At 35.0% G+C, this 18,472-nt stretch overlaps 1 protein-coding gene across 8 annotated transcripts in view; it reads right to left on the bottom strand.

The window, feature by feature from the left end:
* Positions 1 to 18,472, bottom strand: part of RTTN (rotatin) — a 205,391-nt gene that overhangs the window by 70,062 nt on the left and 116,857 nt on the right. For all 8 annotated transcript variants that reach the window (XR_010120163.1, XR_010120168.1, XM_055296715.2 and 5 more), the window contains 3 exons: positions 15,676 to 15,834; positions 14,342 to 14,413; positions 327 to 516 (listed from right to left, as the gene is read on the bottom strand). Coding sequence is in view for 6 of the 8 variants with exons in the window: in XM_055296715.2 (XP_055152690.1) it covers positions 327 to 516; positions 14,342 to 14,413; positions 15,676 to 15,834 (421 nt within the window). In the remaining 2 variants the exon portion in view is untranslated. The remainder of the gene's footprint in view (positions 1 to 326; positions 517 to 14,341; positions 14,414 to 15,675; positions 15,835 to 18,472) is intronic.

The raw sequence follows: 18,472 nt of genomic DNA, 5'->3' as shown, positions 1-18,472 counted from the left end.
GGGCATAACTTATAAAATATTAATAAGATGTCAAAAATAATTTCCATGAAGAATTTATAACATACAAAAATGCCTGCAGAATATTTAGTGAAAGAAGGAAATACACAAATGTACACAAGATATGAACATAATTACATAAAACAAACAAAGGCTATACAGAGAAAGAAGACTGGAAGAAAATACATCTCTCTGGGTGGTGGAACTGGAAATGAATGTTTTCCCTGTATACTTTCATTTTTCAAATTTTTGAAACAAATATATGTATTTTTAACAGTTTTTAAAAGTTACATATTACAAAAATAAAAATATAAAGATATTGTACTTACCATTTAAATCATTGCTTTCTGAATTTCTATCAAAAGCAGAAAAATTCAAATCAAACATACACCGTCCTAGGTAACAATGTTTTACCATCTGATTCAAATGTTCATAAAAATGGCAGTGATATAAAAGAGCCTGAAGGGCAGGTTTTCCAATGAGTGATAGGCCAGAGTCCTCATCATGGACACAGGGACCCTGTAGGAAAAGAGGAAAAGAAGAAGGAAACACTGATTTATCCAAGAATTTCCTTAAAAAGATCCATTGTCTCCTCTCAAGGAAACAAATGGGTCCCAGATGCTCCCATCTCCTTCCATTCTGCTTTTGTCCTTACACAGTTATAGCAGCCTGACCTAGGACAAATTATTCCATAATACTCTAGGTCTTTGCTGCCTAAACACCCCGGAAGGGACAAAGCTTATCTTTCTCTTGAGGGGCCGTTTCATTTAAAATGTTTCTATGGAATGATCAGCTTTAACCAAGAAATCATATACTTGAGCCAAAAACAATAAAAGCAGTATTTTTAAATCTACATATAATAGTACAATAATAGGTGTTAAAATATATGAAATAAGGTGGTCCATATATTATGTTCAGGATTATTTTTTATACCTATCACTAACCCAGGTAAAATGAAAAGGTCCATTAATATTCATATGGCAAAATCTGTCACATTACTTCCCACTGAATTAATCCTGACAAGGAAAAAAACACACACGTACACATACACACACATGAACTGCCACCAGGAGGCTGAAAAGAATCTGCTATTACACAATTTTTCTCTTTGCATTTTTCCCTATTTTTTGCATTGTCACTTACTACTTTTCCTGGAATATCTAATAGCAAAAAGCAAGCAATGAGGATTGGTTTGAAGTTTGCAAATAATCCTATCGTTAGTTTATAAATATTTCTTTCTACTTTCTGGGAAATGATAATAAAGTTAAGATTTTAAAACAGGCCATAAGACAAAAATAAAAGATAGCAAACAGAAATCTAAGAGCCAACAGGAAAGATATGTTCAAAACATATTCCAAGTTGACCTTTAACCATAAGATTTGTGTGTGTGTCTCTTCTCTCACCCTCTCCATCACCAAGAGAAGATGGATATTTTAACTTACTCTTCAGGAAGACAAAGGAATTCACAAGTTAAAGGCATAATTACACTAACAAGGTTATTTCTATTAACACTTCTTTTTAAGGACATTTATATACATCATTATAATGAAACCTCTTCAATATTCAATGTCTTTTACGACTATGAAGTTGTTATTGTTGTGTTGTAACAAATCTACCAACACTGGGAGCTTACTCGTCCTAAATAGAGCAATTTATATAAGAAATAAGAGTATTGTAATGAACAGCCAGCACATGGTGGTCACTGTCGTTATTTTAAATGTAGAGGTCTAGAAGAATCAGGTAAAATAGAGAGAAATACAAAGTGAATGGGGTTATGTGGCTCCTGTTTATTAACCAAGGTATATACTACAGGTACTGGCGCCCTTTAATACATTACCTTATTTTATTATATAGAATGAAGTATTCACCCAAAATCACAGAGTCAATCTTAACATTCACAGCTTCAAGAAATTCTATCTTTTAAGCAAGTTATAACGTACTTAAATGTACAAAACATGCCAAACACCCAAGAGATGTGCAATAAACTGCTTAACATCACAAATTAGAGTCCTCATTATAATAATACAGGGAAGGAATTAACAAATAAGACAAGAATTGTAGGGGGTTTACTAACTTCACTCCATCTAAAAAATTCAATAAATCAAAAGCGATTAATCAAAGTTGTACAAGAACTATTTTTCAAATTATATTTTATAATGATACAAAGAACAACTTAAAAATATTTTGCCATACAGATTATATAAAAATACCCAATTTTTCATATTTTTGCAAAATTATGTCTACATGAATGCTTCCTCTATCAGTTATCACAACCCAAAATTCACAAAAGTTTAATGAAAATAGAGAAGAGAATGTAAACTGTATAAATCTTGAAAACAGAACAAAATGATATTTACAGCTCTTTGAGAGCTCTTAAATCTGCTGCTTCTTTATTCTGTTCAAGGCCTACTGAGGCTGATGGCTATACCAACTGTTAGGAAGACAAGAGTTACAAACCCACTGTCTTCTAAAATCTAACATTTCTTTAGTTTTTAAGTATTTTAGAAGTGAGAAGTTATACGTGTAAATACGATATTAGAACTCTTGCAATTATTCTCTAAATATGTAAAATTGTCACAGTGATAAAGAACTTAGTTCAATCACATTTTCCCTTCAATAAATTAAAAATTCATTTTCCAGTTCCTATTAATATAAACACAGACTTAGAAAATATAGGTAACAAAGAAAGTCATAATAAGAGACACAAATTTATAACTAAATCTATCTAATAAAGTTTAGAATCTGTTCTATCTTTCCTCTGTTTATAAATCATGGTAAAAATTATTCAGCCTACCAAGATTGAAGAAGCTAATTTAGCTTATGAACAAAAAATTTAGTATCATAGAAAATAGTGCAAAAAGGTTTAAGATATGGAAATAAAAAAGGAAATAACAGAAAATAAATTCAAGAGGCCTAATAAGGGACTTAGAATTTCTGGAAAGATAAAACATAACACAAAAAAAAGAAAAATTCATCTTAAAAGAAATAAATATGAAAAGATTTGTCAGAGCCAAAGAAAAATAGAAGATCCAAATCTTCAAATTAAGAAGCTTAACAAATGTCAAGCAAGAAAAATGGAAAAAAAGATACCTAATAAAAAAAAATTCTAAAACATTGAGGACAAAGAGATGATAATGAAAGAAAACATCAGCCATAAAGAAGTAAAAAGAGTCAGATGAAAATTCAACTTCTCATCAGTAGCACTGGATGCTAGAATACAGTGAAGCAAAATTCTTGGGAGGAACAATTTTCACCAAACATATGGTAACTAACCACATTATCAATCCAGGGCAATTTAAAGACATTTTCAAATATGCAAGAACTTGTGATATTTATCTCTCATGCACTTGTTACTAGGTACCAGTACAATCACTTTGAGAATTATGACTAGGAAAAGAAATTCTAACAGAAGAGAAAGGATGAGTAAGAGCTTCGAAAAACTTAAGACATGAGACATGATATGGACCCACAATATAAGAAAAAACAAACAGGAACCTCAAGGGAAAATAAATCACCTAAATGAATTTTTAAATTATATTTTTATATATACATATATACACACACACGTATACATGTATACATACATACAAATACCAGAAAACTTTTCCTCTGAGTATTAGATGAGTTGGTCCTGGAAGCAGAGATCAGAAAGTGTAATCACAGCCCACTAAGTGTCTCTGTAGTGAGTTACAGTTTTCAACTTTTAGAAGCAACCTACAGATAAAATTGAGACTGCAGATGAGAATGTAAACATAATCAATGCTCACAAAGCAAAAGTAAAAATAAAATTATTAAAGATGAGTATTAGAAATGGAAGAGGAAAGACTGAAGAAAGGACAGGTACATCTCAGCCATGTCTTATTCATCTCAAAATGGGTTGGGGTCAAAAGATATGATGCATGGGTGACAAAACCAGGAAGAGCAAGTGTGACCAGTGGAGAAATAAGAGCAGTAATACCACTATGGTACTATGAGATACTGTGGTATCTGCAGGAAATTGTGTACATGAGCTAAATCCTTAGGTACTAAAGTAGTATACGAATAAATATATTATTGCAAACATGCTATTTAGATATACAGTGGTAACTCCCTGAAGAATTTAAATCAGAGGTAAAACTGTCTCAGTGAAAGGAGAGGGATAGTGAATTTCACTATAAGCTCTGTTAGCTTTTTTAACCATACGTATTTATTACTTGAAAAAAAATTTCTTCTAAAAAGTTCAATTAGTGCATTCAAAATATTTTTGAACTGCCAAGTAATCTGAAATATGCACATACTACATAAAAATTATTTTATTTTTTATTTAACTAAGCATTAAGCCTGAATCCCCATTCTCTACACTTATTGAGAGCATTATAATGGAGCCAAGCCCAGGATATGCACAAAAGATGGCCAGGCTCAGGCTTTCACAGATAACTAGTGGTTCAAGGGCCAGAACAATGAAGTCTTTCATGCACACACTAGGCTCTGCTCCATACATCCATCAGTAATTGATGGGGTTATCTTTTAGCATAGTGGGGAAATTAGCCCAATCAGGTCTAATTGCTCTGTCTCAAGACATCTGTATCGTGACTAGCCTTGCCCTCAGGTGAGTTCTGGGGCTGCCAGATCATCTGCTGAATTGCCAGAGAGAGCTGAGAAGGAAAGTAAGAAAGCTCTTCAAATCACCAGAATGCCATTACAAATACATTTACAAAGAAAACTGCAAATTAATTATGTCATATCAAGCTCCAATTAATTTGAAAACATCTTTATCAAGAATGCAAATCAGAGTATTAATTTTAAAATGCATATTATACTCCTAGTGTCAGTGCTAATATACCCATTAGCTATAATTGAAAAGGTACTAGAAGCAAAGAATAACATTTAAGAAGATATAATATTTTCAAGGAGAAAAATGAATTATTGGCATATATAACAAAAATGCTATAATATAATCCAAAGACTAAAAAAAATGACCCTAAATACATTAGAAATCCGAAACTACATGTAAAATATGAATATCATTACAATGATATCAATTTACCAAGTACTCATTGTCTTCTGGAAATACTCATGATGCTTCATAACAAACATATTAAAAGATAAAAATAATACATATTAATCATATCAAATATCAAAATAATATATAACTATAAATGAGTTGACTATTTAAAACATATACACAGACAATTACTAGCTTTGTTCACTGACAGGACATAGAAGCAATGACACCCCAGGAACAATGAATACATCTAGAACGCAGATCTTGGTTTCTAAATACCATTCTCCATGAAAAGAAATCAGAGCCCTTGGAGCAAATATCTGATTCCAGGATGGAGCTGGGATATTCTATAACACTTTGCTGTACCAGAAGTAAGGAAATGGCTCAAATATTGATAAAGACACAAGAACCATCATGAAGAAATTTCCCCTGGACAAAGCTAGAATGATTTGAACATTGAAACAAACAATGATAGAAACAGATTATAGCCCATTAAACAAACTTAAGAATCTTCAATCCATGCTGGTGTAAATAAGTGAATCACTAAATAAGCAAGGAAGAACAAAAAGTTCTTCCTTACGGTAGCATGTAATAAACATAGAAAGAAATGATGGAATTAGAAAATCATTTGGCAACAATTCTGTAATAACTGTTTCAGATAAGAATCATGAATGGAATTTAAAACTAGGAAAACAGTGTGGAGATTTCTTAAAGAACTAAAAGTAGAACTACCAGTGGGATTCGGCAATTCCACTACTGGGTATCTACCCAGAGGAAAAGAAGTCATTACACAAAAAAGATACTTGCACACACATGTTTATAGCAGCACAATTTGCAATTGCAAAAATGTAGAACCAATTCAAATGCCCATCAACCAATGAGTGGATAAACTGGTGTGTGTGTGTGTGTGTGAGATACACACACGATGGAATACTACTCAGCCATAAAAAGGAATGAATTAATGGTATTCGCAGTGATCTGGATGAGATTGGAGACTATTATTCTAAGTGAAGTAACTCAGGAATGGAAAACCAAACATCATATATTCTCACTCATAAGTGGGAGCTATGCTATGAGGATGCAAGGGCTTAAGAATGACACAATGGACTTTGGGGACTTGAGGGAAAAGGGTGGGAAGGGGTGAGGGATAAAAGATACAAACTGTGTGCAGTGTATACTGCTCAGGTGATGGGTACACCAAAATCTCACAAATCACCACTAAAGAACTTACTCATGTAATCAAACACCACCTGTTCCCCAATAACCTATGAGAAAAAAAAAAGTAAAACAAAACAAAACAAAAAACTAGTGAAGGGAAGTTTGATGAGAAACAGATATTTACAGTCTCAGAGCACCTCTTTCCAAAAGAAAAAACTGTAACTTTACAAAGGACAAAACAGGCAGATTCTATATTTACTAAGTAATCAAAGTTAATATCACCAACAATGGGAAAGAGCAATATAATATCTCTTGACATGATGCACTGAGAACCCATCACTTCTATGGTTTTTCTGCCAAAAATGAACCTGGGGAAAAGGACAAATCTAATTGAAGGATATTACAAAAAATAAGTAGCCTGCATTCTTCAAAAATGTTAAGATCATAAATATTTAAAATTTTCAAACTATTTCAGATGAACGAAAGCATATATGTAAGACAAGTATGTGCAATGTGTATTCCTGAACTGGATCTTGGATCCAGGATTGGATTTTTTTTCTTTTGTTTTTTCTATTAAAAACAGCAGTGGGACAACTGAAAAACCTTGAGTAATCTCCTAATTTTGATAATTATTATTGTGATTATGTAAGAGGGTATCTTTATTTTTAGGAAATCCACACTTAAGTGTTCAGAGGAAAAGAAGCATTATGTCTACAACTCTCCAATAGTTTAGAAAGAAGACACTAGACAGAGCTGAAGTAAATGTGTAAAATAACATTTGGGGAATCTGGGTGAAGAGTATATAAAAATTGTATTGTTTCTACAAATTTCCTATAAATCTAATTTTTTTCAAAATAAAGTTTAAAAAGTCTGTGTACCAATTCAAAGTCCTGTCACAAACATGGAAAGTAACTAGAGCATGAACAAGTTTATTTAAATCACAAACTGACAACCCATTATGTTATTTAAGTGCATGAAATTACCTTTTACATTTAAATGTGAGATCATTTTTGAGTGGAAAGAACTTTAAAATTATGCATAAGCTACCATCATCATACATAACATGATTATAACAATGTTTCCCGGGTACATGTCATCCCCTGTAGGCCATAAGCCCAAGAATACTAAATTGGATTATCTGTGAATCTCCAATATTTAGACACTCAACAAATGTTTACAGAAATGAACTGAGACAAGTTACATCAATAATCCATCTCTAATCAATAGATTTCTTGTTATAATCAACTCTAAAATTGGTTGTTAAAGTTTCAGGGATACGGATTTGCGACACTAGTCTTCAAACTAAACCCAGTTATGAAACCATCCACATTCAGGAGTCTTAACTCCTAGTCAGACTGTGGGAAACTGGTCTGAAAAACACTGGACAGTTGGGAGCCACAATACAGTTTTGCGTCAACTGAATATTGGCTCTGTTTTCTCTCCTTGGCAGAGAATGTAGTATGCAGGGTTTTTGTTTTCAGAGACAGAGTTTTGTTCTGTCACCCAGGCTGCAGCACAGTGACACAATCATAGCTTACTGTGGCCTCAAACTCCTGGGCTCAAGCAATCCTCCTGCCTCAGTCTCCTGAGTAGCTAGGGACTACAGGTGCATGCCACCATTCCAGGCCAATTTTTAAAATTTTTTTTAGAGATGGGGTCTCACTATGTTGCCCAGGCTAGTCTCAAACTCCTGGGCTCAAATGATCCTCTCACCTCAGCCTCCCCAAGTGTTGGGATTACAGGCATGAGTCACCATGCCCAGCTGGGATGTAGCTTTGAATGAGGCTGAGTTTGACTCAAGAACAAGACCAATGTTTATAAATATCCCTCTGAAAAGTTAGTGTCCTGAATATAAAAGAGCTGTGATACACCAAAGACTGACACAGCAGGAACTGGGTTCTCATATCCAGCAGGGGCCTGGTATCAAGGCCCCTGGTAGGAGTGCTGGATGCCAAGGGAAGACAGGCCGAGATACTTCATCTGCTCCTCCTCTTAGTGACCACCCCACTTCCAGTATGCTTCTGCATCCACAGAAAAATGAAAGGAGACTTACACTACGAAAATTAAGGCTTTATTTCTAACTGTATTTACTTATGATATTAAGACCAAAAGGATAACTCGAATGTTTTGCACATTTTAATGAATCAGTCAAGAGAGATGCAGCAGTTACTTTCTCTGTGGTAGGGGTTGGGAGAAACATTTTTAAAAATACAAAAAATGTAGCCCTGTCAGAAACAAACATTCTACATAGGAAGATTAAGTTAAATGGCATGAAATAATGCAAATATGGAAAATAACCTAATTTAGTGGTAAGACATTAAATGTTAGTGTCTTTAAAAGGAAGATTAAAATGGGAATTGCAGTGGTTGGTAAAATTATTTAACACTTTAAAAAACAAATTGTTTTACATTATTTACTTTTATCTTGTCCGAGAAAAGATTTAAGGCCCATTACAAGGAAAAGTAAATTGTAACATGATAGTAAATGCATACCAGGGATAAAAGAAAGAAAAAAGCCAGAGATATGAAAAAAGTGCAACCATGAATAAAGCTTAGAAGGTAAGCTGGGTGTGGCAGAATGTGCCTGCGGTCCCAGCTACTCAGGAGGCTGAGGCAAGCATATAGCTTGAGCCCAGGAATTTAAGGCCAGCCTGGACAACACAGTGAGCCCCATCTTTTTTTTTTTTTAAGTACATACAGAAAAAGTCATAATTGATAAAAGGGCTCTACTTTCTGGCATCTAACAATAAAAGGGAAACTCGGCTATAATATTATTCATAATTTATATATGCGTATTATTACTACTCACAAGTACAACAATTCTAGATCATGACATGAAGTAGGAATTTATGCTACTGTGCAGGGGAAAGAGAGGAAAAGGAGTAGTAATTATAAAGAGAATGCTTCAGAAAGCCTATGAAACAAGAGCACTAGCGGGCATTAATTTAGACTGCAGGCAGGAAAACAAAGTGGAAAGCAATAGAAGCAATTCTCTTTGCTAAAAAAAAAAATCAAATATTTACCTCAATCAAAATAAAATTTTAACAAGGCTCCTAAACATGCTGTTTCATGCTATATCCTCCAAAATACTATGAAAGGTACACTAAAATAAGTAAATGAAACATTTTGTTGAATAAGATTATTATTCATAATTCTACCAGACTGTTTGAATTTTAAAATACTGGCTATGTGGCCCCTTTTTCATGGTTGCGAAGGACCACGTGCCCCACTAGCTGCACCCAGAGACAACCATCTTGTTTCCTTCTTGCAGCAGCTGTTTCTACTTTGGAATTTCAGACCCCACTAAACTTTCTTAAAATTGCATGACAGATATACTGGGTTAACTATTTTCACTGCCAAGGAAGAACACTTAAACAAAAATAACCAAAAAAAAACTGAAAAGAGAGGAAGAAAACCTGAGTTTATTAAAAAGCATACAAGATTGTCCTTATTTCTCTAATTTTTCTTAAGACTAGCAAAAGTTTTAGGTCTAACATGTAAGTCTTTAATCCATCTTGAATTAATTTTTGTGTAAGGTGTGAGGAAGGGATCCAGTTTCAGCTTTCTACATATGGCTAGCCAGTTTTCCTAGCACCATTTATTAAATAGGGAATCCTTTCCCCATTTCTTGTTTTTGTCAGGTTTGTCAAAGATCAGATAGTTGTAGACCTGTGGCATTATTTCTGAGGGCTCTGTTCTGTTCCATTGATCTGTGTCTCTGTTGTGGTACCAGTACCATGCTGTTTTGGTTACTGTAGCCTTGTAGTATAGTTTGAAGTCAGGTAGCGTGATGCCTCCAGCTTTGTTCTTTTGGCTTAGGATTGACTTGGTGATGCGGGCTCCTTTTTGGTTCCGTATGAACTTTAAAGTAGTTTTTTCCAATTCTGTGAAGAAAGTCATTGGTAGCTTGATGGGGATGGCACTGAATCTATAAATTACCTTGGGCAGTATGGCCATTTTCACGATACTGATTCTTCCAACCCATGAGCATGGAATATTCTTCCATTTGTTTGTATCCTCTTTTATTTCATTGAGCAGTGGTTTGTAGTTCTCCTTGAAGAGGTCCTTCACATCCCTTGTAAGTTGGATTCCTAGGTATTTTATTCTCTTTGAAGCAATTGTGAATGGGAGTTCACTCATGATTTGGTTCTCTGTTTGTCTGTGATTGGTGTACAAGAATGCTTGTGATTTTTGTACATTGATTTTGTATCCTGAGACTTTGCTGAAGTTGCTTATCAGCTTAAGGAGATTTTGGGCTGAGACAATGGGGTTTTCTAGACATACAACCATGTCATCTGCAAACAGGGACAATTTGACTTCTTCTTTTCCTAATTGAATATCCTTTATTTCCTTCTCCTGCCTGATTGCCCTGGCCAGAACTTCCAGCACTATGTGGAATAGGAGTGGTGAGACAGGGCATCCTTGTCTTGTGCCAGTTTTCAAAGGGAATGCTTCCAGTTTTTGCCCATTCAGTATGACATTGGCTGTGGGTTTGTCATAGATAGCTCTTATTATTTTGAGATACGTCCCATCAATACCTAATTTATTGAGAGTTTTTAGCATGAAGGGCTGTTGCATTTTGTCAAAGGCCTTTTCTGCATCTATTGAGATAATCATGTGGTTTTTGTCTTTGGTTCTGTTTATATGATGGATTACGTTTATTGATTTGCGTATGTTGAACCAGCCTTGCATCCCAGGGATGAAGCCCACTTGATCATGGTGTATACGTTTTTTGATGTGCTGCTGGATTCGGTTTGCCAGTATTTTATTGAGGATTTTTGCATCAATGTTCATCAAGGATATTGGTCTGAAATTCTCTTTTTTGGTTGTGTCTCTGCCAGGCTTGGTATCAGGACGACGCTGGCCTCATAAAATGTGTTAGGGAGGATTCCCTCTTTTTCTGTTGATTGGAATAGTTTCAGAAGGAATGGTACCAGTTCCTCCTTGTACCTCTGGTAGAATTCAGCTGTGAATCCATCAGGTCCTGGACTCTTTTTGGTGAGTAAGCTATTGATTATTGCCACAATTTCAGAGCCTGTTATTGGTCTATTCAGAGATTCAACTTCTTCCTGGTTTAGTCTTGGGAGGGTGTATTTGTCGAGGAATTTATCCATTTCTTCTAGATTTTCTAGTTTATTTGTGTAGAGGTGTTTGTAGTATTCTCTGATGGTAGAAGGACATAGGCATGGGCAAGGATTTCATGTCTAAAACACCAAAAGCAATGGCAACAAAAGCCAAAATTGACAAATGGGATCTAATTAAACTAAAGAGCTTCTGCACAGCAAAAGAAACTACCATCAGAGTGAACAGGCAACCTACAAAATGGGAGAAAATTTTCACAACCTACTCATCTGACAAGGGGCTAATATCCAGAATCTACAATGAACTCAAACAAATTTACAAGAAAAAAACAAACAACCCCATCAAAAAGTAGGCAAAGGACATGAACAGACACTTCTCAAAAGAAGACATTTATGCTGCCAAAAAACACATGCAAAAATGCTCATCATCACTGGCCATCAGAGAAATGCAAATCAAAACGACAATGAGATACCATCTCACACCAGTTAGAATGGCCATCATTAAAAAGTCAGGAAACAACAGGTGCTGGAGAGGATGTGGAGAAATAGGAACAGTTTTACACTGTTGGTGGGACTGTAAACTCGTTCAACCATTGTGGAAGTCAGTGTGGCGATTCCTCAGGGACTTAGAACTAGAAATACCATTTGACCCAGCCATCCCATTACTGGGTATATACCCAAAGGACTATAAATCATGCTGCTATAAAGACACATGCACACGTATGTTTACTGTGGCACTATTCACAATAGCAAAGACTTGGAACCAACCCAAATGTCCAACAACGATAGACTGGATTAAGAAAATGTGGCACATATACACCATGGAATACTACGCAGCCATAAAAAATGATGAGTTCATGTCCTTTGTAGGGACATGGATGAAACTGGAAACAATCATTCTCAGTAAACTATCGCAAGGACAAAAAACCAAACACCGCATGTTCTCACTCATAGGTGGAAATTGAACAATGAGAACTCATGGACACAGGAAGGGGAACATCACACTCCGGGGACTGTTGTGGGGTTGGGGGAGGGGGGAGGGACAGCATTAGGAGATATACCTAATGCTAAATGACGAGTTAATGGGTGCAGCAAACCAACATGGCACATGGATACATATGTAACAAACCGGCACATGGATACATATGTAACAAACCTGCACATTGTGCACATGTACCCTAAAACCTAAAGTATAATAATAAAAAAAAAAAAAAGAAAAAAAAAAAAAAAACGGCTAGCAAAAGTTGTAATCAAGTATTGTTTGGGACAGCAGTGGCTCTCCAACTTTTTTTATTTTGGCCAACTTAGCAAGGCCAAAACTCCAAAAGCTAACTTAAATCACTATTTTCCACTTTTTAGTAGAAAATGATTTCCATGATGAAGACTGGAGAATAACAAAACCAACAAACTGCAGTAAGCATGCCACCAGCAACAAACAGGAACTTTACTATTTAATTTCCAAGAGAAAAATATGAACAGCTACATACGGTTCTGTATTATAACATAATGTCCCAGGAACTTTAATGTAACTTTAATATACTCTGCCTTTATACTTATTTCAATAATTAAAAATTCATTGGTAGTACATCACCAAGTATATCCATGTACATGCGTCACTAGTTTAACAATGGGAGTAGAGACGATTTGTATTTGAGCCAAAAACAACATGTTTTAAAATGTAGTCTCCAGATAACAGGTACCAAAACTACCACACTATTAATATAACTATTAATCCTGCATATTCCCTCCAGTTTTGTCTCTTGGTTTTATTACAACATGGATAGTAGATAAGCAGCCATTATCAGAAGGCAATGTTAAAGAAATTACGAGCAAATTACAAGCCTGGGATTTACAATGACTGGTAGGGTTACCCTGGGTTTGTAAAGTTTGGAAAGGTAAGTCTTCCAAGAGTTAAATGCTACCTGGGACTCCACAACCATCTGGATTCATGCTTCGGGTCATGTGAGGAAACTTGACCTTGCTACAGTTCAGCTTGTTTCACTAACTCCTCTAAGGGTATAGTCTAATTAAAACTTAAAAATAAACCTTAGATTTATACAGGATTCTGAGGAGTGAGGTGTAGCAATATGATAAATATATCCCTATAAGGTGAAAATGTAAGGATAGGTAAAAGGACAGAAACAGCACATCTTATCTCCCCAATAAGTGTACTTTTGTATCTTCCAAATTACCTAAAACTGCAGCAACACGGATGGAGGTGGAGGCCATTATCCTAAGTGAACTAACTCAAAAATAGAAAATCAAATATTGCATGTTCTCACATATAAGTGGGAGCTAACCAATGAATACACATGGACATAAAGATAGAAATAACAGACACTGCGACTCCCAAGGAGGGAGTGGGGGAGGTGGCTGAGGTTATAAATTACCTAACTGGGTACAATGTTCAATATTTGGGTAATGAGTACATGAGAACCCCAATCCCCACCATTACGCAATATACTTATGTAACAAACATGTACATGTATCCCATGAAACTAGAATTTTTAATGTAAGCTATAAATATGTTAGGTAACTATTTACTGACGTGATATTCAGAACATGAAACAGAAAGTTAACCCAACAGAAACCAAAGCAAGATAAACTATAACCCGCACTGTGCACTAACCTAGAAAAGGAAAAAAAGATGTTAACATCAACACATATTTAACTATCTACAAATTTGTTTATTATTACTAAATTAGAGAAGTGATATAGCGAAGTGGGTAAGAGACTGCCTAGACTCCAAGCAAAGGCGTACCATTGACTAGCTGTGTGATTTATGCAAAAGTTCCTAAGCTTAGAAAATGAGGATAGTAGCAGTTCACAATTCAAACAATTATACAAGTTACTATGTCTTACATTTCTAGAAGGGTGCCTAAAATATAGTAAACATATGTTAACTAATATTATTTGTTTTAAATTATTTTGAACACTACAGAGAAGAATTTTTAAGTATGGTCAGCATAAGAAAAAATTCTACATTCTAAAATTCTCTTAAAGAGACCCTTGTTGTCTTGTATATAGTTTCATCAATAATGAAATATACTACTTATACAGAAAATTTATCACCAATTAATTTGAAATATCTACTAGGTTGATAATTGTTTAAAATCACCCACCTGCCAAGTATAATCCTTTATAATTTCTGTAGGCATTGGAATTACAAGGAGATTCTGAAGAATAAATGCTGCCTGAAAATGCAAAAAAAAAAGGTCAATACTGCCATCTTGTTGTCATCTCTGAAATAACCAATATATTGTAATGTAATAGCAAAAGACATATCTCTGGTCAACTGCAAATGCTGAGAGGTCATTACGAGAATTGTCAAACTGTATTTCTTGTTAGGTGATGACCTTGTTAGGTAATGACCTAACAGTATATGAAATTATTTCATCAGGAAATATATCTTTTCCTATTTCAGAATTCAGCTTTATTAAAAAATGATTTGTATAACATAGACAATTCTGGTAGCATTTAAGAAATATAATTTTAGGTTTCTACTATCCCCTTTCAGATTACACACACACACACACACACACACACACACCCTCTGCCCCGCTTTCTCCCTTCTCTTATACAGACTCCTTTCAATAAAAACTTGCTAACTAGAAATACAAACCACAAATGTCCAACTTGACTGACTAGATTCTGAAGATGATCAAATTAAATAATCATACAAATAGGAGCACTGATTGTCTGCTTAACGAAAGATGATATAACCATAATGGGAGAATGACAGGATTAACAAGAGGATTCTAAGAAACTGACATTTCCAACCATGATAACTAGAAGTGATGGAAAAGCTTTAAAGTTGATAAATCAAGAAGCAGCCATAAATATAAACATCACTACTTAAAAACATGAAGGCAAATAGCAACAAAACTAGCCTTTTGAGCTTGGAACTGGCGACTGCTAATGGTGGACCCAGGAGCTGCTGTTTTTCTTCATAAGTCTCTAAGTACAATTTGATTATTGTTTTAAAACCATTTAAGTGAAGCATTACTTTAATAAAAGCAGCAATAAAAAAACCACAAGCTATTCAGAAAGAATTAAAATAGGGCTTATTTTTCCCTCTCATATTATATGATAAATACTACAAAGAGTTATTTTGACAGCCTCTTATCTATACTAAAGCTTCATAAATATCAGAGACCCATAAATGCTGAGATAATATAAAAGTAATTTTTCCTGTGAACTACTTGTCAATGCATAATAAAAAAAGTTCACATTAAAATATAGTATATTCTGATTTTATCTTATCGGAAGGAAGGACTCCAGTTTTTCCCGTGCATGAATACCTTTTAAATCCTCTACTGTCATTTTGTTTGGGTTTTCACAGGCAGGAGAGATCATGGTCAGTGGTCAGTCCACCATGTTGAGCGGGAGTCAAGTATCACTTACGGATACCATCACATAGAATTTCTACGGAAAAAAGGAGAAAAGACAGACATACCTCCCGGCGCACCATACTACATTCTGACTGGTCCAGAAGAATGTTCACCACAGTTCCCCAGAGCCCACCGGAAATGTTCTGACAACTGTTTGCTAAGGCCACACAGCCAGTTTCAAGGGTGGTCAGTGCTGATCCTAATCCCAGTGAAGTGAATCTCACCTGTTCAAATTAAAGAGAAAGTTGTTGAATCAAATAATCCTTTTTCCTAACATGAATTCTTAGTTTTTCTGGTACATAAATATCATACTTTAAAAAAATATGCCATTGGTTTTACGATCCTAAATTATAAGAGACATCTATAGAAGACATTATCCTCCATTCCATGATTCAAGAAAGCAATAATATAGGAAAAATTAAATATAAGCAAATTTCAAAGCAAAGTAAAACTGGGTATAAAAAGATACATAAAAATTATAGTTTGCAAGCCTTTTTCTAGGGAAAGCATAGGGCACTTACCTTTTATGAACACAATTTCAATTTATTCTTCATTCTTAAAAAAGGTAGCTATTCTTTGCTCTACCTTTCTTAATTTTTTAGTGTTTCTTCCAAATAAATGATTTTAACTTTCTTAAAACTTCAAAACAAAGAGGCAATTATCATTTTACAAGGCATTTTGTATTTTCCTCAAAAGTTATTTCGAGAGAAAAATGTTTCCAAATAAGATTGATGTGGTATAATATGCTTGCTGTAGAACCACTGCTGTTCAAGCCACACGTTTTGGTAAATTTCTGAATTCTAACCCAAAAATATAGTTTTAATGACAGCTATAGAGTTTTAAAAAAATGCAGTCATAAAATAGTCATGTAGTAAGTCCAAGTTCAATGTGACTAAAAAATGTATTTCAAATATTTCTATAAGTAAGATTTTATTATAATAGCATATTTTGCTTGAAAAAAGTAAACAACTGGCTAAAACTGGAAAGAAATAATACAAAATTGTGTATTGTAATGCAAATGCCATTTTTTGCATTTAATTTAATTTCATTACATGAGACTTAAATGTTGCAAGTCTATAATTTCCAGATCCTTTTCAACTGTTTCAAAACGGCTAAGCCTCTCCAATAATTTTCCACTCTTCTGAAGGTAATAGATACTATAACCTTTTCTCTTTTATATTTTCAATCTATACTCAAACAAATTTGATTGAAAATGAGGGTGCTGTGCCCTGAATTGTGTCTCCTCAAAACTTGTACGTTGAGGCCCTAATCCCCAAACTGTATTTGGAGACAGAGCTATTAGGTGATTACAGTTAAATGAGGTTATAAGGGTGGGACCCTATTGCACTAGGAATGGTGGCCTCGGGAAGGAGAGAAATCTTTCTCCATGTGCATGCTCCAAAAAGAGGTCATGTGAGCACACAGTGAGAAGGTGGCCCTCTGTAAACCAGGAAGAGTGCCCTCACCAGAAACCAACCATGCTGACACTCTGATGTTGGACTTGTAGCCTCCAGAACTGTAAGAAATAAATTTCTGTTTTTAAGCCACCCAGATGATGGTATTTTGTTATGGAAGCCTGAGCACACTAATACAGATTTTTGTACCAAGGAGTGGGGATGCTGCTGAAACAAATGCCTAAACACATGAAAGTGACTTTGGCACTGGGTAATGGGTTAGAGGCTAGAAGAGTTTTGAGGTGGATGCCAGAAATGTAGACATGGGTAATTCTCATGAGATCTCAGACAAAAATGAGGAAAGTGTTATTTTAAAAAAGGTTATTTGAGGAAAGGCAATCCTTGATATAAAGTAGCAAGAAAACTGGTTAAGCTGTGGTCATGTTCTAGTGTTTTGTGGAAGGCAGAACTTGTGAGCAATGAATTTGGATATTTAGCTGAGAAGATTTCTAAGCAAAGTGTTGAAAAACTGGCTTGGTTCCTTCTGATTGCTTATAGCAAAATGCAAAGGGAGAGAGATGAATTAAAGAAAGGAATTAAGAATGGGTAAGCAAAAAGAAACAAGAACAAGATTTGAAAAATTCTCAGCCTATCTGTGCAAAAAAAAATGAGAAAGCTTGTTCTAAAGAGAACATGGGGGGTGTGGCTGAATAACCATTTAAGAAAGAGATCACGGGTGCAATTCATGGACTTAATCAGACATCTCAGCAGAAGCCAGGAATAGAGATGGGATTATATCAGCAAAGACATTGCCAGTTTGAACTAAAGAGGACACAGAAAGATGCAGAGAATGAAGGAAAGCTGTTGGACTTCCTGGATTCTGTAAGCAAATATGTGCTACAGTGGTCCCTCCCTTATCCATGGGGAATACATTCCAAGACCCCCAGTGGATGCCTGAAACCACAGATAGTGCTGAGCCCTATAACTACTATGTTTTCTCCTACACATACATATCTATGGTAAAGTTCACAAATTAGGCACAGTAAGAGATTAACAAAAATAACTAAAAATAAACTAGAACAATTACAATATGCTATAATAAAAAATATATAAATGTGGTCTCTCTCTCAAAATATCTTATTGTATTGCACTCAGCCTTCTTGTAATGATGTGAGATGATACAATGATTACATAAAGAGATGAGGTGAGGTGAATGATGTAGGCATTGTGAGGGAGGGTTTGGCTACTACTGATCTTCAGGCTGCTTTTGGAAAATGAAACCTCTGATAAGGGAGGACTACTGTATTCTTCAATGAAAAGTAAGAATGATCCAAAAAATGATTCAGAGATCACCAGGCTGCGAATCTCACCACAGGACTAGGGGATGGCTTTTCCTCCTTGGTTTCAAAGACCTCTCTGATTTCGGTGGTCCAGAATGATGACCCTGCCCAGTGCTTCAGGAACATGG

Source organism: Symphalangus syndactylus, chromosome 1 (assembly GCF_028878055.3).
Source record: "Symphalangus syndactylus isolate Jambi chromosome 1, NHGRI_mSymSyn1-v2.1_pri, whole genome shotgun sequence".
Classification (NCBI taxonomy): Eukaryota; Metazoa; Chordata; class Mammalia; order Primates; family Hylobatidae; genus Symphalangus; species Symphalangus syndactylus.
This window is presented reverse-complemented; position numbering and strand designations above follow the sequence as displayed.